The sequence below is a fragment of the Leptosomus discolor genome, chromosome 9 (genome assembly GCF_034619465.1).
Source record: "Leptosomus discolor isolate bLepDis1 chromosome 9, bLepDis1.hap2, whole genome shotgun sequence".
NCBI lineage: Eukaryota > Metazoa > Chordata > Aves > Leptosomiformes > Leptosomidae > Leptosomus > Leptosomus discolor.
In genome coordinates this window covers 29,460,003-29,483,229 of record NC_141399.1, presented here as the reverse complement: position 1 = coordinate 29,483,229, position 23,227 = coordinate 29,460,003, and the positions used below count along the sequence as shown (strand labels likewise).

The window sequence follows — 23,227 nt, the reverse complement described above, 5'->3', positions numbered from 1 at the left end:
AACCTCAAACAACCCTCAGACTTTGAATATCTGCACTTTGAGATTGGAGACAGTCTTCAGTGCTAATTGAAAAATGCTTATGAATGCAACACAGTGCAATTTAGCTGACCTCCATGTCAAGCTTATTTCATTGCAGAAAAGGCCTTGAACATCACGGGAATCCTGGCCCACCCACCAGCAAGGCTGTGCAATAAATCAGCTTACATTACAGCTCATTGCCCAGGGAGAAGCCAGATTCCTCACAGAGCCGAGGGAAACATCCAGCCTTGCTTGAAAGTTTGCAATATCCATATGTGGGGGAAGCTTTGGTTAGCAATTTGAGTCCTAAAGTAATAGAATTGAAGCAGGTGTTAATTAGTGTCTCTGTTTATTGGCATTGCCATAAGATTTTCCATTAATTCACAGAGTGGCTGTTTTGACTTGCTCATGAAATCCAAGTATCAGGTCAATCCAGGTCCTGGGATGCAACCCGGCCCCAGGAGCACTCCTCACACCATTGATGTGCAAAATGGACAAATGCAACAGCTGAAAACAAGGTGAAAGCAGCAAAGAAAGCATTAGATTTATGTATTTATTCTTATTGTTGACCTCCCTCACTCCTAGGAGGCATAAGTCAGAGCATCCCCAGTCTGCTGGTATCTTGCACTTGCCAGTGATGCTACAGGGCTGCTGCAGCCCAAAATATTGAGAGCGCCTGGATGTAAAGCATCAATTTGGCCGTGCGCAGCCTTCAAGCAATGTGCAGCTTCAGTTCTCCCGGGACACAGCGAGTGGGTTGGGGTTGAGCTGAGGGAGGACTCAGGAGCACTTCTGTCCAAGGCAGCAGCAGCAGCCCTCTGGATCAGGCACTTGGCATCCTTCTTGACTGTAGCCCGTGGTGGACGGTTGGAGGATTTAATCCAGAAAGCCTGAGGGTCCCTGAGGAAGGGATGCTTAGGCTCATGCAAAATGATAGATCAAGGTTTAGCAAGGCGAACTGAGATTTGGGACTGAACTGGTTTTGGAAATCCTTCGTTGGCCTGCTTACCAAAAATGACAATTATCCTTTTGGTATTTCTTTCTCCTCCTTTTTTTCTTTTTCTAAATTTCACCTTTAAAGCATATGATTTCCATTTTTTTATTAGGTCTCCCCTTGTTTCTGATTTACTTTGGCAATTATCTCTAAGTAGGACTGCAGTGCCATGAACCCGAGGTGTGCTTGTGCCTGCTGAAAAGCCACTAAATCTTGGAAACCAACCATGAAATCTGAAAACAGAACAGAGACAATGGCTGGAGCAACACTTCCTCAGAAAAGGGGTGGTGAAAACCTCAAACACAATGAACTCTTTCCCTCTAAGATGGTGTGTGACAAAGAGGGTACTGCACAGGCTGCTCCTGTCCTGCTGCCCTGGGCTCAGCAGTGGCACGCTGGCTGCTGGCACTGAGATTCAGCTTGTGCATGGAGCTGCCCTGAGAGAGATGCTGCCCTCTCCCTCCCTCTCTTTCCATCTGTAAACTGGGATTAGAAATAGCACCTGCAAATCGAAGTCAGGCAGGGTATGCTTTTGGCAATACTTATTTTGAAGACCACTGTGCGATGATCTCATGGATCACACAATAAATGGCAAAGTGTTACATATGACAAAGGGAACCTCTGGCTTGTAAAACAATCCTTTTCATAAGTGCCATAGAAACCTGCCTTCATCCTTCAAAGGCAGCTGCTGTGTAGACCAAGGGCTCCTGAATTGGCATGCCGAACAAAAACAATGTCTGTGGGGTAAGAAAGTGTGAAGGGGAAATAGTCTTCCTCTCCATATTTGCACACTGGTCTTTAGATTGCATCATATAAATCAGCCTCACCAACAAAACATGGAGCGTTCTGAAATATTGTATTTGCTTTGGATCGGTTCACAACCAGATTGCTTTTATTTTGTTTCAGAAGAAGTTGAGATTGGAGATGTATGGACATGTTACTCTCTAAGTTTGCATCTGCCACCCTGACAGGAGAAAAATGGTTGCTTGGGTTTTGCAAATGTTCTCCAATTATTTTCCTAAAATGGCTTGGATGAAATACTGTTGGTTCATATAATTAGCTGAAATAATAAACTGGCAAGAGTTTGTTTTTGTTTTGTTTTGGTAGGAAAAATATTGCAATGAGCTCAACACCCTATAGTGCAGTTGGCATGAACTGTAACATGGTGGTGTGAACAACTTGGGACAGATCACAGACCGCATCCAGCCCCAGTGGTAGTCCTGGTTGAAGGGACCTGAATTCTCAGAGCTCTGTCTCCCTTACGGCCATAGGTTTTCCATTCAGCTCTTCCAAAGAGTTGCTGGGATGGGATTTGATATCCCTGAAGAAAAGGATGTTTCCAGGCAGGCAAAGGGAGCTGCATAATCATAGAATCATAGAATGGCTTAGGTTGGAAGGGACCCTAGAGATCATCTAATCCAACATCCCTGCCATGGGCAGGGGCACCTCTCAACTAGACCAGGTTGCTCAAGGCCTCATCTATCCTGGCCTTGAACACATTCAGGGAGGGGGCATCCACAACCTCTCTGGTCAATCTGTTCCAGAGTCTCACCACCCTCATACTGAAGAACTTCTTCCTAAGATCCAGTCTAAACCTGCTCTCCTTCAGTTTAAAACCATTTCCTCTTGTCCTGTCACTGGACACTCTTGTAAAAAGTCCCCCATCAGCCTTCCTGTAGGTTCCCTTCAGGTATTGGAAGGCAGCTATAAGGTTCCCCCCAGAGTCTTCTCCTCTCCAGGCTGAACAATCTGAGTGCCCTCAGCCTATCCTCATAGCAGAGATGCTCCAGCCCCTGGATCATCTTTGTGGCCCTCCTTGGGCTCGTTCCAACAGACTTATGTCCCTATTATGCCAGGGACACCAGAACTGGACGCAGTATTTGAGGTGTGGTCTCACTAAAGCAGAGTAAAGAAGAGCATGATGCTTCAGGTGTGCGTGTTCCTAACATGCCAGACAAACCAGCTTAGGTTCATCTTCTTCTTTTCTTACCGGCATCATCATCCAGACAGACTGAAAACTTACTCCAGCGAGTGCCAAAGGAAAAACCCCTGATGTACACAGCCAGAGAGGAGAGATGCTCCCAATGCACAGCCACTCATAGGTAAGAGAGCACTGCAGCAGCCCCAGTATGCTGGGCCAGAAATTCCTGGCATTACGGTGGGCAACTTGGCTCTCCTTCATCCTGCTTTTGGGCCTTGGCAATTTGGTGATTTTATCACCCCCTTCAGGAAGAGATACAGGTGCACTGGGTGTGTTTGGGTCTGTTCCTTGGGGCTTTTGCAGTCTCCACGTTGCAGCATCTGCTGGTCCTGCTGACTGAACACAGAAATCGCCCTGTGACATACACAAACCTCTTCTGTTTCCACTGCCCATGTTTAGTAAAAGAAAGCAAGCAACAGTCTAAGTAGCAAAGGCTCCAGACTACTAAAATAATCTAATTTTGAGTCAGCTTTGGAAAAGATGTGTAGGTTTTTTAAATGTTTTTGAACCTGACAGTACCAATTTTTATCCCTGACCTCTACAACAACCCTGCCTTCTTTACCACCTCTCAGCATAGCCTCCCTGTGCAATAACCTCTGCTCCTCCATCCTGCATGAGTTGTGTACACTTGGATAGTGGATCAATCACCATAATAGCTGTTGTCTTCAAGGTTTATTAATGCTTTCCAACTGAATTCCTGTTTTCCTGCTAATAACACTGCCAGTGGAACACTTCTGTGGACACACAATTATTCATGTGGCAAACTTGCCACCCGAATGCTGGTGCGTAATTAGTAAGCCTTGCATCCAACTAGAAGCGAGTCATTTTTAATTTCTGCAATAGGGTTGAAGCTGGGATTATTTCACTGCGGGACTGTCTTCACTCCAAGCAAGAGCAGCTGCGGAGGGAATGAAAGGGGCACAGGTGCTACCCATAGGGATTTGTTTGGCCCCACAGTACATATTAGCAGGCTTGTCCCTACACTTAGACTTGTAGAGTGCAACTGAAAGGAGGAAAGGTCAGAAATGAAGGGGGTAAACAGAAGCTGGGAGTTTGGCCCAGCTGCTGCTGGTAAGAATGAGAAAAAGCTGTGTAGAAAGAGATAAGTCACAGTGCTGGAGCAGTGAAGTTCCTATGGGGCTTATGTGGGTCAGGCTTGTTCCTGCCTCTTTGAGCAATAGTGGGTTGGGCAAAGCCATGACAGAAATGCTTCCACAGCAGCAATGAGGAGGTCAGCTATGGAGAAAGCCAGGCTGCGTTTATTTATGCTCCTCTTGTTTAAGCAAAGCTGAAGGTATCACTTCATTAGCTCAGCTAATAGCTGCTATCTGTCCCCAGCAGTTCTCTCTAGTTTTTGGTAGATAGGGAATGCTTGGGACTAGTTACAACTGCTGGGCACAACTCCAGTTCCCTGTGGTATAGATATAGGGCTGTATATGGACTGAAGATAGTATGTGGTCTTTTGCATTGTTATGCTTTGTCATTTTAGTGTATATTGTGTTTGCAGTCAGAATAGTTGGCCAAGCTGGGAGTCATCTCTCTGCTTCAAAACAGTGTAACTTGGCAGCTCTGTTTATGCTTTGCTGATTCATTTTGGTTGAAGCTAGAATTTGAGAAGTCTAAAAATTAAAAAGAGTCTGATTGCTGTAAAGTATGGGTTTAACTTGTGGCGCTTTTTTTTCCCCTTACACTTTCTTTATTGGCCCCAGGCATGATAACAGAGTTATCCATACAGGCAATGTCAGTATTTTTATGCCAATTGTAAAAATACCCTGAACTATTTACTTTGAAGAAGTACTTCTCTCAAATGCAGCATTGCTGGAGCAAACATATTCCTCTTCCAGACAACTGAATATGGAAATGAATGCAAAGCATGCTGAAAAAGCAGAACCTGTCAGTCATCCCTCGGCGGCTGTCGGCATCAGAAAGGATGGATGCGGGAGTCAAACGTGGCCATCTTCATCCAGTCACTTGTGTGGCTAGCTTAGAGGTAACTCCCCAAGAGGTGGGATGCAATCTTTTCTCTGGGATGTGCCCTAAATGCCTGTGGCTTTGCAGTTGAGTGGATGTGCTACTCTGCTACAGGGCAGAGTGAAGCCATCACCAGCATGTGCTTGACAAGACACTGGGGCAGGGTGCAGCAGGCACAGGAGTCCTGTAAGCTTTCCCAGGGCCCCTCAGCAGCAGTAGGACACCTTGGGGAGCCAGGCATTTCGAGTGCTACAGTGAATCCCTGACCGCAGCTTCTGCAGGAGCTCTGTGTGCTCGATCTGACCCCAACCTATGTGAGGATTTAAGGGTTGGTGGCTTTGGCGCTCCACAAGAAGGGCTGACACTGAGCCAAGTGTACTGTGGCTGCAAGGGGCCACTGGCAATAGTTTCCGCCTCTTTGCCCCAAGCATTCATCATACCAGAAAGCTCTTGCAGGGCTGCAATCACCTTACCAGCACCTTCTTCCCCATCCATCTCCTCCAGTGTGAGCAATGCATGATAAATGCATTACCCTGCACTCATGGGTACAATCCTGACTGTTTCACAGTCAGCAGCAAGCACCCATTGATCCACTGGAGTCACTTTAGACTGCTTTTATTCTATTTGTTTCATTACGTTGTTAACGGCTCTCCTCAGACGCTGTGCTAATTAACTCAAGCCCACCCTAGCAAGTCCTGGCTCCCACATCATCTCCAGGGTTTCCAATCCAGAGAATTGTAACAGATCTTTTATCCCAGGGGGGGTTAAATGGATGCTTTTCCATGATGGAGCTATAGGTAGAGGGACTCATGATTGCAGAGGTGCATTCAAGTGTCTAATTCAGTGTGTAGCATCAAAATTTGTATAGATTTTGAATAATTCATCACTGGGCTTCAGTATATTTAGTCATTCAAATTAGGAATCTAGAATTTTGTTCTGCAGAGAGCTAGTGTGTGTCATTTGTCAGAGGTAAGCTCTGCTGCCCATGTCCATGCAGAGAAGTTCAGACAAATTAAGTCAAAGGAAGTGACTGGCAGCAAAAGATACAGGAAAATCTGTGCACATAATAATGCCATGAGAGCCTCCAGGCAGCTGTGGGCTGAGTGATGCTGGTACGCAGTCCAGCAGGATGCACACTGCTGAGGTGTTGGGAGACTTAATTAGCAAGGAGCATTGCCTGGGATTGCAGGGTTAGAGCCATTTGTATGACCTAGATAAGGCCTTTGGGCTTCAACCCATGAGCTGTCAGCACTTGGGGACTGTCTCCATCTGTTGCCCCGTGTTCTGTGTGGGGGTTGCAAACCATGGGAGGCAGCAAGATGCTCTTGCTCTTTGCTGTATCCTGCCTGTAACTAACACAGGCAATGCAGACACTTGCACCCATAGCATACAGCAGCAGTGGTGGGCTCTCAGTCACAGCTGGTAGAGACTTGAGGTTTGGCAGATTCCCAAATCCACTGCAGCAGTGCTGAGTCCCACTGCAAAAGGGTGGTTTAGAAATATGGTTGAGAAAGTGCTTCAGTACTGATGAAATGGGGAGGGGTCTACACGCAGCATCTTCCGGATGACCCATTCTGCTCAGTGTGTTGAAAGTTATCCCAGCCACAAAGTGAACTGGAGCCTTTTGTCCAAGCGATAGCCTATGGGAAACACTGCCGTTCAGGTGGGGGTTGATTTTTGCAAGGTCTCAACACCTATTCACCTCAACAGGAGCAGAAATTACTCAGCACCTCTCCTAGGATGTCAGCACATTGCACAGGGCTAAAACCTTTTGTCTCCCTCTTGGTTTTATGCATTACAGTCACATTGTAAAGAACATTAAGTTACTTACTGCACAATTATAATCATATTTGTATACCTATAAGTAGGTCACCAGTCTCTTAGGTTAATCAATTATAATGGCATTCACACTGGTTTCTTTCATAAATCACTGGCTTTTAGTGTATCCACTGAGATAGTGGAGGAAAACCATCTAATTTTGATCTAACTAGAATGAAATGTGAACGTGCATAATTTGCTCTTACAAAGTGTATCTAATGTTCTCTACATCTGTATTTATTTGTGCTGTTTCATGCTGCATATCACTTAAGTGGCAAAAAACACAGAGGCTGCTGCATTTAAAACTAAATGACCCAGAGTAAGACAATTTATCTGCATTTATTTTACATTGTTCATCATGACAGATATTTTAATAACTCACTTCTGATGGCTGATGCACTGATTACCAATCACACTGAAATCTGAGGCCCAACAGCAAGATTGTTTGGCATGCTGCGAGAACATTTGGGAGAGCTTTTTTGCCTTGTAAACTAAGCAGTTAAGTAGATAGGGAGGACTTTACTCCGACTGGAGGCTGTGGAGACTTTAGGACATAGCTGGATGCCACCAAATAGTGAACATTTGCTGAGCCACTGACGCCATAGCTGCTTTAATGCCTACCCAAGCTCCAGCTTTCAGACAGCTCAGTGAATGGGATAAATCATAACTGAATGGTTTCTCTTTTCTGCCTGCTTAACTTGGGTGCCTTAGCACTGCTGTCAGAGAAGAAGGTGGTAGGTCCCTGTGCTACCCTGAGTGGTGGCCTGGGGCAGTCTTTGCTTGGCTGGCTCCAAGGGAGTGGTATGTATGTTGTGAAGTGCAGAGCAAGACCTAGACCTGGACCTACTGTCCAATGTCATGGATCCCAGTTTAACTGGAGAAACTGGAGAGGAGGGCTACAGAGATGTTCAGGGGCTTGGGATGCCTGTCCTGCAAGGCTCTGGCTGATGGGCCTGGGCTGGTTTAGACTGATGAAGGGGTGAGTTAATAGCAGCTTACAGCTACCTGCCAAAACGATGGAGCTGAACTCTTCTTGGTAAAAGCAAATGATGTTACAAGGGGCAACAGCAGCTTGGGAGGCTCAAACTGGACAACAGGAAAGACTTCGTCCCTATGAGAGATGCGTTCCTGGTTCTCTGCTGGGGCTGTACCATCTGTACCCTGGGAGGTTTTCATGCCCTGACTAGATAAATCCATGGACAAGATCATTGAGTGCTGGTAATACCCCTGCTTTGAGGGAGGGTGGGGTTGGATGAGAGGCTCTGGAGATCCCTTCCTGCTAACACTGCTGTGATCCCATGCTTCAGTACCCCTGAAAAGGTATTCAAGAAGGGTGACACAATGGGGTGTGAACCCTTCATAGCAAACATACACTGGTTTTTGACTGTCGAGAAAGTGCAGACTGATCCATCACCACCTTAGTGAGAGAAGCACCTATACAAGCCTGATGTCAGCAGAGACCATTCCCTCCCATGAGCATGACATACACTTCATTGCAAACAAACTCGACATCTGAGTGATGTGTTGGCTTAGAACCCTTGCCTAGGTGCAAGCCACTTGCTCTCCATCCTGCCCCTCTTGGAGTAAATGCAATGCAAACCAGCTTTAGCTTTCTGTCTGCATGAATGTCTGCCTAAGCATCCTGTTGGCTGCCATGGAAATGGCCTGGGAAATGCCAGTGTTGGAGAGGTGGCAATGCAGGGACCACATCCTGAACAAAACCAGCGTGCAAATTAAACCCAGAGAGGGCTGCTGGGACTTGCCTTGTGCAGAGTTCCTGACTACTCTGGCAATGAATTACTGGTTAGGAAATGGATTCTGCTTAAGTGTTGTCTGTTCTGGAGCTGTGGAGCAATTTTGCGCCAATTTCCAAACAAGACCTGAAAGACTAGGTGAGTGCCTGCGCTCAGCTTTGTGAGATGGCAGCTCCTTGGGTCTTCCTCAGCTTCCAGCAATGCTCCCTGCCTAAATCAGCGCTGCAAGCTGCAGGCTTGCTCTGGGCATGCTGCACCTTACGTCTCACTTCCATGGTATGAGCTCCACAGACTCAAATGGCTCTCTGCTAGCTACCAAGGCTGCTGTCATACTGTTAATCCCAAACTAGCTTGTGAAGGGGAGCTGACAATAAAGCTGGGTGGAAATTACTCTGGTTTGTTTTGTTTTGTTTTCCCCTTTAACCTTAGTTGCAACCTTCTACTAAAAATCTCTGTATTTTCAGAAGAAGCTGCTACCTTGTTTTCAGACGCTCTTGTGAGGGTCTTTGCGTGTGTTTTCCAGGAAAACAAGAATTTTTATACCTGAATGGATTTCTGCTTTTCTTATGGAAAAAATTAGCAATTTTTATCCAAGGGGTGCTTGCTGCATGGTGCTGTTTTTGACAAAAGGTTGCTTGCTTTTTTTATTTTTTCTTGGAATTTTTTACTGATAAAAAAATACTCCAGCTACTATGACATGGCCAATTGGAAGGTCTGGCTCATTATTAACATAATTATTTACTGGTTTGTTTGTGGCAGCACCAAGAGCCCTCGACCCATCAGTAGGCCCATTGGTCTTAGGCATTGTGCAGGTTCCCGTGCAGATTTGGTGACCATATCTGGGGATGGTGACATGAACAGGATGAGGATGGCACCCTGTTTTTGGCGAGCATCCTTTGTGCTCCCACATGCACAGCATGGACTATGGGAAGGGGTGCCGTTACAGTCTTCCATGTCACCTGTGCTGCTGCTTGGCTCTGCTCTGGAGAAGCATTTGTGGGGATTTACGTGTATCAAGCTCCTATTTTAGGAGGGAAGTGTGTCAGTAGATCAGAAATGTTCTGAGTGATTTATGTTCACTGGTGTTGAGTGCCTTAGCCCCAGGAGTAGATAAATTGTGGTTTAACATTTTATTTATGTTTTCAGGGAATTTAGTGTCTTTGGAAAGCACCGGGTTGATAGTCCCAGAGGGAAGCTGACTCATGGTGAGATGCATAACCTGCGGGAAGCGCTCTGTCAGCACCCCAGGCCACTCCCTGGTCCCGCTCTGCAGAGGGCACCGTGGGAGGTGTTGAAAAGCAACTTATTTCTTAAATTGTTTTATAACTGAGGTGATGGTTTTAAACCATTTCTATTTCTATGGGAGTTTTGAAGTCTTACACATCTGAAATGACAGCAGATGGCACAACAGAGGGTTTAGCTGAGTTTTAGGTATGCAGACGAGTTAAATTAATTAACAGTAATCTCTTTAAAATGTATGGCAGAGTAATACCAGTCTAGTCTATAGAAAGATTCTTTGGGACTTAATAAAGTCCTGGGAGTAATTAATTATGCAATAACCCATGGTTAAGCAGATGATATCAGCCAGTCAGTGGGCAGAGTTTGGATTTGCCATTTTCCAAAGAGGATCCTTTGAGTTTGCTACTTGGAGTCAGTCTGCACCAGTGTCTATGAGGGGGTGCCTGTAGTCCCCAAAATTCCCATGTGGATCACAGGTGTAATCGCCCACACTTCGCTAAAGGAGAAGTATTATAGCATAAAGCATGCGGGCTCAGAGCATGTACAGTTGCAAGGGAAAATGGAGTATTATGTTAAGAACAGATAGTTAGCTTATTACCTTATAAGCACCTATCTAAGCTCTGTTCAATTAATGAAACACAATTTAAAGCAAATGGATTGCTACCAACCAAACCACTGCACTCTAAGCTCTTCTAATTATACAATAAGATAATGTCCACCAGATTAAAATTTTAATTAGCTTAATTTAGAAATAAAAAAAGCATTAGACTTCTAGTTCTGGAACACATAAAATGACCTCAAGGGGGGAAAAGAAACTGAAAATCAGTTGAGCATTGTGCATGTCCCCACGTCTGCTGTGTTCTGCAAGACGTCAGCAAATCCCAGTGGGTTTGGGCTCCTGGGTTTGCTTGCAAGAGGCTGTTTGGGGGGTTTGTGGAGGCTCTAGGTGCAGGGGGCAGTGGGCAGAGGTGCCCTTGGTTTTCCCCAGAACCCATTTCCAGCCCCAGCTGCCTGCAGTCCCTCTCATTCAGCTTTCAGAAGGTGGAAACATGCTGGCTATAATAGGGACTTTTGTTCTTTTTCATTTTTTTCTCTTTCCTTTTCCCTATTCATAGGTTTAGAGGCCAAAACAGACCATTAAGTCCAACTAATCCTACATCCTGCATGACAAAAGCCATCCTGCCCATCCCTTAATTCCTCAATACCATGGCTGACCATGACCATGTGATTATATACCCTCCTGTAAATGCACTCAGAGCCTCTGTGTGCTCCAGACATGGAGCAGGACCCCACTGAAAACACCGAGTCTTGATTTAAAGACTTTAAGTGGCACATGATTTATCACATCCCTCATGAAACTACACCAATGCATAATTGTACTTACAGTAAAATAAGTCATTGGGGCTGAAAGCATGGGGAGCTGTAACATGCAAAGTGCAAGGTATACAGTTGTGTTTGGTTATGAGGTAAGGAATCCAACAAATCTCTTTTATGTCTTTTCAGGGAAGAAACAAAGACTTTCGAATCATTTGCACAACATAGAAGCTCTCTAGCCTACGTCTTGAAAGGGCTAGAGGTTTGCTGGGGAAGCTTTGAGGAGAGGGAGTAATAAAGAAAAGAGGCTTTTACGATGCAAGGTTGAATGGGAAACTTTTATTGGAGGGGCTTGGCCAGCTCCTAGTCCCATGGGGAAAAGGAAGAGGAATTTAAATGTAGTGGTTTTCCCTTTTGGAAGGTCAAGGCCATTCCACACAATTGCAAAGCAGCATAAGAGAAATATACTCATTCCTCTGTCACAACTGTCAAAAATGGAGGAGGGGAGGAAGTCCCAAACACTACATTTCATCAAAGCCCTGAAGGTAAAAATGATCTGCTGGCTTGAAATTTATCTTAATGAGCAAAATTCAGCCAATGGAACAGGGTGCAGATGAAAGTGACAGATGGGATCATTTAAAGTTTGATTCTCTGCATGAAAGAAAATAATATTTTTGAAAAGTTATTTTTCTTCTGGTTGTTACAGTGTTCTGCACAGTGTCACAGCCTCCCATTGGCAGTCCCAGGTCTCTGGTAGATTAATTTATCCAGAATCTCTTGAAAATTCAGAGTTGAAGGGAGCTCCTGGTACTCCTCAGCTCACGTAAATCCATGGAGCTGGTCCAACAGCTGGTGGCAAGTGGAGATAGTCTCCTTGGCCAAGAGATTTTTGCTAGGTAGGGACTGCAAGCGAAGACATGACAGAGTTCATAAACCAATGTGTGCTTTAATCTTTTAGTTAATGGAAAGCAATCATGGATTGCTCCCAAAAATGTGTAAAGGTGCAGATCTGTTGGGGGAATGCATTTTGGCAAAAGTACTCTGGGGCAGGGTAAGTAATCCTGGGCTGGACAGTCTCAAGGAGAACCTGTCCTGCATCAAGGTTCCTCTGGACAGATGGCTGCAGCAGACCCTGCTTTGGGGCCTTTGTCTCTGAGGCTGGACCCTAAGTCTGAAGCTGTCCAGGATCAGCCCTCTAAAAATATGAGCAGGCATCAATCAGGATGGTTGGAAGAGTATATAGATATGTATCAATTTGCTCCCAAGTGTTTTCAGACACAAACAACTGCAGGAATTTACCACTGATATATAAAAACATCACTTGGGACCTAGGCAGGTCTCTAAAAGCTCTGCGCAGCTGGAGGACGCATTTCCTTGTAGCAGATATGCTGAATTTTGATTCTGAGTGGTGCTGTCATACACCCCTTAGTGCATAGGGCCATATTGTTCGGTGTTGCTTAAGATGAGCAGGAAAAGGAGTAGAATCAGCCCCATGCATTAAAATAATAGCTGCCTTTAACATCTTTTTGCACAGTAATCTAGTGCATGCACAACACCTGTGTGTGACAGTGTAGCACAACAGCAGTGGACCCTGCCACCTGTGACGGGGGCAGGAACAAAAGTATTAACCCTCTCTCCTCTGCCCACTTATTTTCTAATTAAATCAATTAGCAGTTAACAAAGGTTCAAGACAAAGGAGAGGTTATCTGTTACCTTCTCTTCTTTATGCAGTCTTGGACTAGATTTTACAATCTACATGGCAAATGTTTGACTATGCAGCCCTCAGCCTCGAGGATGAAGAGCTCACATTGGCATCAGATGGGCGAGGGGAAGCTGAGGCTGTGGTGAGGCTGCTGCTTGTCCCCAGCAATCCCTTCCAGGGGCCTGCAGCATCCCATACCTACTCCAAAGCACTGAGCAGGAGGCTCGGACAACGATGGGGCCAGCCTGTGCTCTTCAGTCCTCACCAGCTAAAGGGGTGCTTGCAGCACGGAGCTGGTACCCCCACATCCACCTCTCCTGCTAAGGCAGGGATGGATCCGGCCAGGGGACGCTAACTGCATGTGTGCTCACTGCCATGTGGCTCTGTGTCAGCCGGGAGAAGGAGAAAGGGATTGCAAGGAATTTCTTCAGATATATTCCAGCAGCAGATTAAAATAGCTGCTACTATTTTAATCTGGCAAAGTGGCAGTGAAGGCACATGCAGGACTGGCAGCATCTCCCACAAAGCTGGGATTCAAAGAGCAGCCTGTGCCTTTAGTAATGCAAATGCAGGGCTGGCCATGAGCCCCTGGGAAAGCATGGCCCCGGGCCAAGTGGCCAATGGCTAGAATTTAGGATCAGGAGGTATAAATTCACACTGCCCTAGTTTTCTTTTAGTTACAGCTAACTGTTGTAAAGCTATGAACCCTAAATGTTTTTGGGAAACAACAAGAAATCGCTGTGCTCAGTGTTCTTTATTTATACCCAGCCCAGCTGGGGATTGTCTGCTGAATTCTGTTGTGGCCACATCTAGATTTTAAGTGTTGATTTTTGTTTTCTTATTCCAGAAGTTTCAGTGTAATATAACACAAATATTCTGTTTCCCTGTGGACTTGTGGCAGGGGGCTACAGAGAAAGGTGAGCTGTTTCTTTTTTAGGAGTCCGTTTACATGTTATTGGAAAGTGAACCCGTTGTTTTGTCCCTTATTTTCATTTGTAGGGGGATGTTTGCTGTAGGCCTTTCGGAACTGGCAGAACTAAGTTTGAAGTCCAGGAAAGAAAATTTATCTTCATGTCTGTGAAATATTTATTTATTATCCCTGGTAAATCTGCTTTTGCAAAATCTCACTGTGAAACAAGTGTTCCTTTGTTTCACTGGACTACAAGAGCACTCCCTGAAGATTCATCAGCCCTGCTGCTCAGGAGGCTCCAAGAAGAAGCTCACCTCAAAGCTTCCTTTTTTAAAATTATTTGGTAATGCTTGGGGTTCTTTTTGCTTTATTTATTCTTTCCTTCATTTTCCAAGTCAGGTAATTGTATGAAAGCATCTGTGGAAATTTAAGACGCCTTTCTGCAATTTTTTTTTCTGTGTGTGTGTGTGTTCCTGTATCTGATCCCCTCTCACACAGGTTAATCCCACAAGACTGTGTTGCCTGAATTCAGCATCAATTTCAATAAGCAAATATTTATGCAGCATCCGAGATGCAGTCTGTACACAGAATGACACCAAATTAAGTTAAATTGATACTAACTACCCTAGGATTGAAGAGTGTCCAGGTAAAAGTGTGATACCAGTTTGACTAAATCTATTTCGTAACCAGTGTAATTAAACTAGAATAATTTCACTGTGAAGGGCAGATTTCACCTTTCAGGTTTCTTGAATGTCTTTGGACCAAAACTCACTGTATTTACCCCACACAGGACCACCTATTAAGATAGCGTTAGGTAATACTGTGCCTTTTCCCACTGTTCCTTTCAGGGCCATGTGAAATGATTTCCCCCTTGGTTTTATGAAGATGCAACAAATACTTGTACCAATCCTTTAATAGCTTTTCTCTCCAGCTTGAAACCACGAATGAAGACCACTCTACATTACCTTAGTCTCTTACCTATGTTAATTGGGCAAATGCTGCAGGTTTTGTTCTGAAGTAGGTCAGATACACCAGGTTTGCATTATATATCTTGGAAGTGGGCATAAAATGTCCCTTGGACCATATGGCCTGCAGCCCTGGGCTTTGCTGGCTCACATCCTTTCTAATTCTTTCTAATCTGCTCATAAGGATCTCCAAAAGGGTGCTTCACACACCTCACCAGTAATCTCTTCCAATGCCTGGTTGCTCTTTGGCTTTAGTGCTAGATGGTATTAATATACCCATTACTGTAATTATTCAGACAAGCAAACAGTGGCAGGAGCAGTCCCAACTTCTTGCTTTTCCCACTGATTCAGAGGCATACTTGAAAGAATGCTTTCATCCCCATGGATCCTGTTCCCTGGAGTTGTCCCAGGCTGTCCTCATCAAAAGGGAATTTGATGCTTCAGCAATTTCTCAGCCAGTTTCATGCTGGGATAAGAATTGGTGGTGGTGGGACAGTATCATTTATTCACTCTCTGACTGTTGCCCAGAAGCTTGGTATACATCCAGATGCCAGCCCCACATCAAGTCCTCCTAGAAAACCTGTCACAGGACCAAAGTCTATGTCTAAAATGGAAATACTGATGATACCTTGTCACTTCAAAGATAGTCTGCCTTTTGTCTGGCTCCAATTGATGGTGAAAATCCAAGATTTGCTGCAATGAACAGCCTGGATGGATGGTTTCTGATGCCATGTGTTGGGAAAGAGGTATTTCTGAGAGCTTCCTGCACCCAGCAAGTACTGTGCAAATACCTCCCATCAAGTCCATCTTCCCATGTGTGATTTCTACAAAGTCTATTTAGCGATCAGTCAGCAGCAAAATGAATCCTTAAGGGATTATCTTGCAAGGTGAGTCCCTTGAGTTTTCAGGTCTTTGGCTCAAGCTTTCAAAGGCTGCCCAGTTTCCTACAACGAGCTTTGTTTGTATTCAGGAAGGCAAGATCTATAAGTAGAGATAACTGCTAGATTTAGTTCAATAGCTGGAAAAAACAGAGATGCTTTTGGACACATTAGGCTTTTCAAGACCCATTGTGTGATCCAGAGCGAGATGTTAACGCTCGCATCAAGTGTGCTTGGTTTTAGGAATGAGCGGTGGTGATGCCATAATGACAGGAAGCAAGGCTTTGATGCCCATATTACAAAGAATATGCAAACTTGTATTATTCCTTTGATTAGCCACTCTCTGATATGTCAAGTCCTTGAATAATCAAGCCTCATTTTCTAATTAGTTTTACTCATCACCCTGCTGCTCCATGCCTTTCCTCATTTGCAAACCCTTTTTCTAGATGAGGGCCTTATTCTCTGAGGTACTAACAGAATTTCTGTCCCTTTCCCACCACAGTATCTCTTTGGTCCTTTGCTGGCTGTTTCCTTCCTCTTGGCCCTGCTTTTCCACTCTCTGTAAGCCCTGTTTCCTCAGGGAACAGGGTGGTGTCCTTGCACTGTCTCTCTGTCCCCCAGTGATGTGTTTTGACTCTGTAAGCAGTCTCAATAGAGAAGCAAAACTATCGAAGTACTGAGTTTGCACAGGTCTTACAGAGGTCGTGAGGATAGAGAGGGGTCCTTCTGGGGCAGGGGAGGACAAGGCTAGAGCATCTATTCCATCACTTTGAGGACCCACGATGGGAAGAGTGATTTTGAATGGCCTAGCTGCAAACATGTTCAGCCACCAGCCACTCCAGCTGAGAGAGAAAATTCCATAAAAGAAAACTGCAGCAATTGGTCTGGTGACGGTTGTGTGTGTTATTTCAATAAACATGCTGTTTTCAAGACATGGGAGGCTTTTCTGTAGTTCTTTCATTTATCTTCTCCCCCTTCCTGCACAGGTACTGTAAGAAGAATCACATTACAAGGAGATTTAGCAAAGCAAAGTTAATGGCTTGTTTGCATTTCTTTTAATCAAGTTATTCTAATTGTGCTATTGTGCAAATATAGATTCCCCCCTGATCTGAAAAAGACCTTATCCTCCCAGGAGCTGCGGGTGCCCCAGCAGTTGGGGTTACCCCAGCCCAGTCCTGCCTCTCTACCCAAGGGGCTCACAGCTGCCTACATCCCTACCTGTAGCTGTTCAGAGCAGGGACACTAGAAGCTACTCTGGTTGAACTGATATGAAACCCTGATCCTTTCAATAAGCTGGAGGCATTAATGCCTAATAAAGCTCATTTTTACACACCGATAGCCCGCTTACCTCCAAGCTGATGTGTGTTTTCTTTTTGTTAGGGCCAAGCAGTCATCATTTGCCAGCCAAATGCAGAGGTGAAATTCAAATGCTATGGAAACAAAGGTCTTCAGAAACTATACAGGAACGTGATGATCAGTCCCACATGAGAAGCTAACAATAGTTTCCTAAAGCTGCAGAAATCAATGTAGGGCTTGAGACATGAGGTGTTGTATTGATCTGTCTCTGGGCAAACACCTGGTGCTTTTGCACACAAACCCTTGCCTTTTTAAACATTTTGGTGGGTAAATAAGGGGGGGTCAGCCAAAGATGAGATCTTGCACCAGCTCAGCTTGACCCTGCTGTCACATCTGCAGCAGCAGGAAGGAGATGGGACTGAAGGTGCTGGGGAAGACTGTGCTGTGGGGTCAGCTGCTGACGGGGTAGGGGGCAGAAGGGACCAGCCGGTGGGAAAGGATGCTCGTATGTGGGAAAGAAGAGGAGCAGTGGCCATGCCCATGTGCTCGTCCAGGCATGGCCAAGCATGTATGTATGGAGGTGGAGGGGATCCCCTGTGTCAGCAGAGGAGAAGGGTGGGGGGTTGGAATAGGGACCGTGCGTTTGAGATTTGTGGTGATACCGTGTGCCAGGAAGGATTTTTTTTTTCCACTGACATTACTAGGTGCTTGGTATTTTTGCTTGACCTCTTAACTTAAACCAGCTGCCGCACCAGCCGTCAAAACTTGCCCATGCTGTAAAACCTTAACAGCTCTGTTCTGTCCTGCTTTTATCTCATTCAGGGCAATTTTCATTTCTTTAGTGCCTAAGCAAATGTTTTGTGTCCCTGGATCAAAGCTATGGAGCATCATTTACATAGTGTGGGTGAGAAGGCAGCAGACTGGAGACTATCACTCATCAGTGAAAGGATGATCATTGTTTGTTTAGCCCATTCCAAAATAATGGCTCTGCTGGGAACACCAACCCAGTATGAATCATATCTTTTATAGTATATATTAATTTAGTGTAGACATTAGGCCATCATTATTCTCTCCTTTTAATTCTCATGTATTAGCATTCAGGATCAGTTTTAACCCAGCACACATCTTTGTTTCATAATGTAAAATAAATAAAGCTGGAGGCAAACGTATTTCTTTTTATATAAACGACTGTGAGAGAGTGATGGATATAAAGCATAGAAACATCTTTATAATTTTAAGGTTTGAATTTCAGAACACAGTGTTTTCATTAAATGGTGCAATCCATTCATTTTGGAGATACAGACATAAACAGAAGCAAATTAACTCAGTAGTTCTCATGACTAGAATCTTTGTGATAAAAGTGCTGATTATTGTGAGCGTAAATGTTTTCAAAATATTAGAGACAACTGGAAAAAAATAGGAAAGACAGGATAGGTTGCTCAAGGATGAAAACCATAAAGACATCCCCTCCAAACAGCACATGTACCTGGTGAAATTACTTAAAGTGAATTGCTGTGAGAGGAAGAGAAAGGAGGCAGGGCGTTTTTATTTTTATTTCTGTTTATGATGGATAAAGGTCTGGGAGAGTGTTTTCAAATTATTTTCTTTGCTGTCTGCTGTGCATATTAGAAAATGCAGCTCTTGGCTGATTGGCCAGGCAGAGAAACAGAGCAAGCAACAGGGGAGCAAAAGCTGAGGCGCTGCGGTGGGGAGGACTGCTCCCTCCGCTTGCTCAGGAGGAAGGAGAAGCTCAGACATATCCAGCCCTATCTGAAATCATGGGTTAGTGAGAAGGAAGGAGCATCACAAGATGCAGCACCTCTGTGCGATGGCTGCAGCTGGGCCCACCAGTTAAACATTGGAGCACATCAGCTAAACTGAGGGCAGCCAAAGTCCAGTCCTGCCCAGGCTGCTTTTCCTTGGAAGGACAGAAAGACACTGGGGATGAGGTGAAAACTTCCTTTACCCAGAAGCCACATTTTTTATTTGCTTTTTCTAAGTCACTTGCAAGCCTGCAGTTCTCCCATCAATTGCACCCAACGGGGAAAGAAAAACGCAGGCTCACTTGCTGCACTGTGTGCCCTGGTCCTGCTGGGCGTTTGCACGTGGCAGGTGGGTGGCCCTGCAGAATGGCACGCCATGAACAGCAGCTTTGCAGCCACACACACAGCACGGCCAGGGTGAGAACCAGTGTGCTCCCATCCACTAGGCCTCATTGACAACCTGCCAGGAGCTGGAGGGCTGAACGTAATTTGCATATAAATATACAAAGGACTTTAATCAGAGATAAACCCACAGAGTCCTCCTTATTATTGTTTTATTTACAGACCACTCGCATTGTGCAGAGGGCTTTCAAAATACGCTGACAAAGACGGCGCATCTATTTGCTACCTGCATCAACTGAAACCACTTGGGTCTTCAAGAAAAACAGCCAATGCACCCAACCCCTCCCTCCCCAAAACCTGGGCGTTAGTGCGTGGTGCGGAGGGAAAGCTCAGCCTGGTGCACGGCAGGGCCAGGGATGGAGGGGTGTGTGCAGCTCAATCGGACAGTCCCTGCTGGAGCAGCACCGTGGGAACGGTCACAGGGCCACGCACGGCCTCTGAGGACGGGGCACTCTTCAGTCTGACGCGCGGTCCGGCACCGTGGCAGGAGCGCAGAGGACTCCGGTGCGTCCCGGTGCCGGGCCACGCTCGGAGCACACCGCGTCCAGTGCCCGGCCATGGCTGGAGCGTGGCTCAGCACCGTGCACCCTGGCGGCCGGAGAGCAGAGCACTGCGCGCCGGTACCGGTCCGTGCCTGGAGCGCAGAGGTACGCGGAGCTCCCCGTCCCGGTGCAGTCTGGGCCACAGCCGCGGCGCGTCCCGGCTGGAGAGGCCACGGCGGGGGCGGTCCCGCCGGAGGGGGCGTGGCCCGCCGGGTGAGGGCGGAGCGGAGGCGGGGCGAGGCGGAGCGGGGCCGCTCTGAGGGGCGGCGGCGCGGAGGCTGCCGGGAAGGGCCGTCAGCGGCGGTGGCGGGGCGATGGCGGCGGAGCGCGGCCGGGGCGGCCCCCCGCGGTGGCGGCGGCTGCTGCGGCGGCGGCGGCGGTGGTGGTGGTGGTGAGCGGCGGCGGCGGCGATGCGCGGCGTTCCCGGCGACGATGGAGGACCGGTCCCACAAGGTGCTGCTGGCGCTGGTGATGCTTTTCCTTTTCGCCGTGATCGTGCTGCAGTACGTCTGCCCGGGCACCGAGTGCCAGCTCCTGCGGCTCCGCGCCCTCAGCCCCGCCGCCGCTGCCGACCCGTACCGAGCGGAGGACGAGACGCCGGCGCGTTTTGTTCCCCGTTTCAATTTCTCCGCCGGCGACTTGCTGCGGCGGGTGGACTTCAACATCAAGGGGGACGACCTGATCGTCTTCCTGCACATCCAGAAGACGGGCGGTACCACCTTCGGCCGGCACCTGGTCCGCAACATCCAGCTGGAGCAGCCCTGCGAGTGCCGCGCCGGGCAGAAGAAGTGCACCTGCCACCGGCCCGGCAAGCGGGAGACCTGGCTCTTCTCCCGCTTCTCCACTGGCTGGAGCTGCGGGCTGCACGCCGACTGGACCGAGCTCACCAACTGCGTCCCTTCCGTGGTGGACAGCAAGAAGGAGGTGCGGCTCCGGCCCTCCAGGTGAGGCCGTGCGGGAGCCCCGGGCCTTCCCCGGGGGTCTTCCCGTGGACCCCGATCCTTCCCCGGCTTGCGGTGGTGGCAGGGCTCCGGTGCGGCGGCGGCGGGATGGGCGATGGACCCGCTGGGCGCAGTCGTGGCGGGGATGCTGCTGCGGTGACGGGGGGGAGGGGGTTGTGAGCTTGGTCGGTACCGAGCACCCCGGCACAGAGCAGGCTGCAGACCGGAGTGCAGTGAGAACTCCGGGAGACGAACCGGCCCGGGGCTGCCGTGGTGGGTGCAGCGTGCCTTGAGCTCTGAGGTGCGAACAAAACCTGACCCCCGCTCTGCTGCGAGTTAAGTGTTTTAGACGATGCCCCTCAGGCTGTCGCGATTGTAGCTGCTGGCGGGGAAAGCCCGGGAGTTACGGAGCCCGGTCCCTAGCAGCAGTGAGCATGGTGCACGGTCACACCGAACAGGCCTGGCAGCCCCACGGCTCGGGGACCCCCCGGTGCGGCTCTTCCACGGCTGGCACAGAAGCGAGGGTCCGCCAGCTGCCTGCAGTCTTCCCCCAGAGCTCTTCCATCTCTGGCAAATCACCTCGTTGTACTAAGCTCCCCGGGTACACATGCTGTAGCTCCTGTGTGTGCTAGGAATTAATGCTGGTTTTAGGAGGGTTCGTGAGCCGCCGTATCTTGTTACATCTGAAGTTTAGCTTATGCGGATGGCAGCCTTGTAACGTAAAGGTTACTCTTGTGGCTGAACTACCTGCAAATATTTGCATTGTTCTTCAGCCCTAACCTTGTTTATTTTCTGTTTGCGTTTTGAATTTTAGTGACGCTGCTCTCTCTTCATCCCTGCACCTTCCTTTGAAGTTGCTAACCTCGCCTGACCATCGCTAGATGGTTTTCTAAATGCTCCCCCTGCCTTTCGGAAGTCCAGCTGTCTGCTTGTCCTGAGCAGCAAGGACCTGCTTCCTCTGCTCCTGGAGCTGTTTGATTACAGCCTACCTTCAGTTGTAACAGGCTGGGTAGCTTGTCCACGGCTGGGCATACAGCTGCACTGTGTAGCAGAACAGATCAGGGTTTTGGTGTCTTTTCACATTGCTTCGCTGGGAAACTAGAAACTAGGGTATCACTCCTATTGTGCTGTTTGACTAATGGCAGATCCCCTTACAATGAGGGTACTGTTATATATCATGCTATCTGAAGTCAAGTCTAAGCACAGATTCGCTTGAAATAGAGAGCAATTTCTTTCTAGAATTCCTTTTATGTACTGTGACACTACACTGCCATCTAGTAGAAAAATGGTTAGCATCATTATCTTCCTCTACCCAAGACGCAGCTCTTTATGAGACTTGGCTATTGTGATTCCTGCTCTTTTGTTTTCCCTACTGCTTTAAAATTTAATTGCCTTGTTTTTGTGATATCCCATTTGGAAACATCAGGAACCAATTCCTTGCCCTGTGGGTCAATTAGCTTACTGGTTTCAGGCTGCTGAGCCTTGCAAGCTAGTAATTTATAGGACAGGTAAAATAAACATGTTGTTTGTCAGCAGAAATGGAAATTGCATAACGTGTGCTCTCTTTTGCTGAACAGCTTCCAGTGATCTTTCTTCCTTTTTCCCCAGAGATGGGTCTGGCCTGCAGAGTTGTAGCTGTGGGGCAGGGATTCCCTTTCTTCCCCAGAGACAGGTCTGTCTGTGCTCGGAGTTAGTCATGCCCTCCAAAACATGGCGATAGTCCTTGTCCTGAACCCACCACCTTAGGCAGAAGGGAACGCCAGGCTTCGAGAGCTGAGTTTTTGTCTGTAGCTTTTGGCTTTGTGGGTTGTTTTTTTTTTTTTCTTGTTGGGTTACCAAACATGCTTTTCTGAGTCAAAACAGAATTGTTTTGTGTACCTGCCCAAGAGTTCGAAGTGATGGTTCCTCATCCGGAAAACAATGTATGTTGTCATAGCTGACCTCTGACAGGTCACTAGGACTTGTGACTTGGGATTGAAGCTGGGAGAGAGGGATGAAAATGAAGCTGTGATGATTTTTTGTTAGGTAGAGGTCTGCACTCTCAAAGGCTTCAAAATTATGTTGTATTTTTAATAATCTCATTACATTGCTTGCTTAATAGCTACAGTTATTCTCCCAAGTAATGTCTTGACAAGCAATTATTTGCACTGCAACTTCTAAATGTTTAAAAATACAGGAAGAGAAGTTGTTCTTAAACGAACAATACTCCCTTCATGTCTTCCTGCCCATTGTAATACCTTGTCTTTCATTTTATTTTGTATTCTTGATTTAGCAACCTTCAGTGGACAAGTAGTTAGTTAGCACCTGTTCCTGATGCCAGTAATGTACTCTAATCTAAGCACTTTCTGGACAGATAATAGGTGCTTTCAGAGGAGCAGAAGGTGTGGGGTAAAGATATCTTGAGTGGAGGAGCCTTGCTGGCTCTGAGTGGGGCCAGCCTGGCTGTTCCTGTGCTGGGGTTTTTGGGAGGAAGCCTGACTGTCCTGGGTGGTGTGTGCTGGATTAGTGCTGATGGGGAGGGAAGGAACAGCACAGCCCTGGTGTACAGATCCTGAGAGAGCGAGGGAGCAACTTAGAGGAGCTCGAACCCTATTTGGGGAGTGTTGTCAGGGCAGGGAGCAGGATTTTGTCAGGAGCAGAGGACAGTTTCCTGAAGTGAAGCTTGGCTTGGCCAGGGTGGGAATTCCTGCATTTATAATCAGGGTGATTAAAAAATGAGACTGCTGTAAGAGTGATTTG

At 47.0% G+C, this 23,227-nt stretch overlaps 1 protein-coding gene across 1 annotated transcript in view; it reads left to right on the top strand.

Annotated features, from left to right (window-relative positions):
* The first annotated feature begins 19,979 nt into the window (after positions 1–19,979).
* Positions 19,980–23,227, top strand: part of HS6ST2 (heparan sulfate 6-O-sulfotransferase 2) — a 136,869-nt gene continuing 133,621 nt past the window's right edge. The window contains exon 1 of the mRNA XM_086469908.1: positions 19,980–20,491. Within this exon, the coding sequence (XP_086326034.1) occupies positions 19,980–20,491 (512 nt within the window). The remainder of the gene's footprint in view (positions 20,492–23,227) is intronic.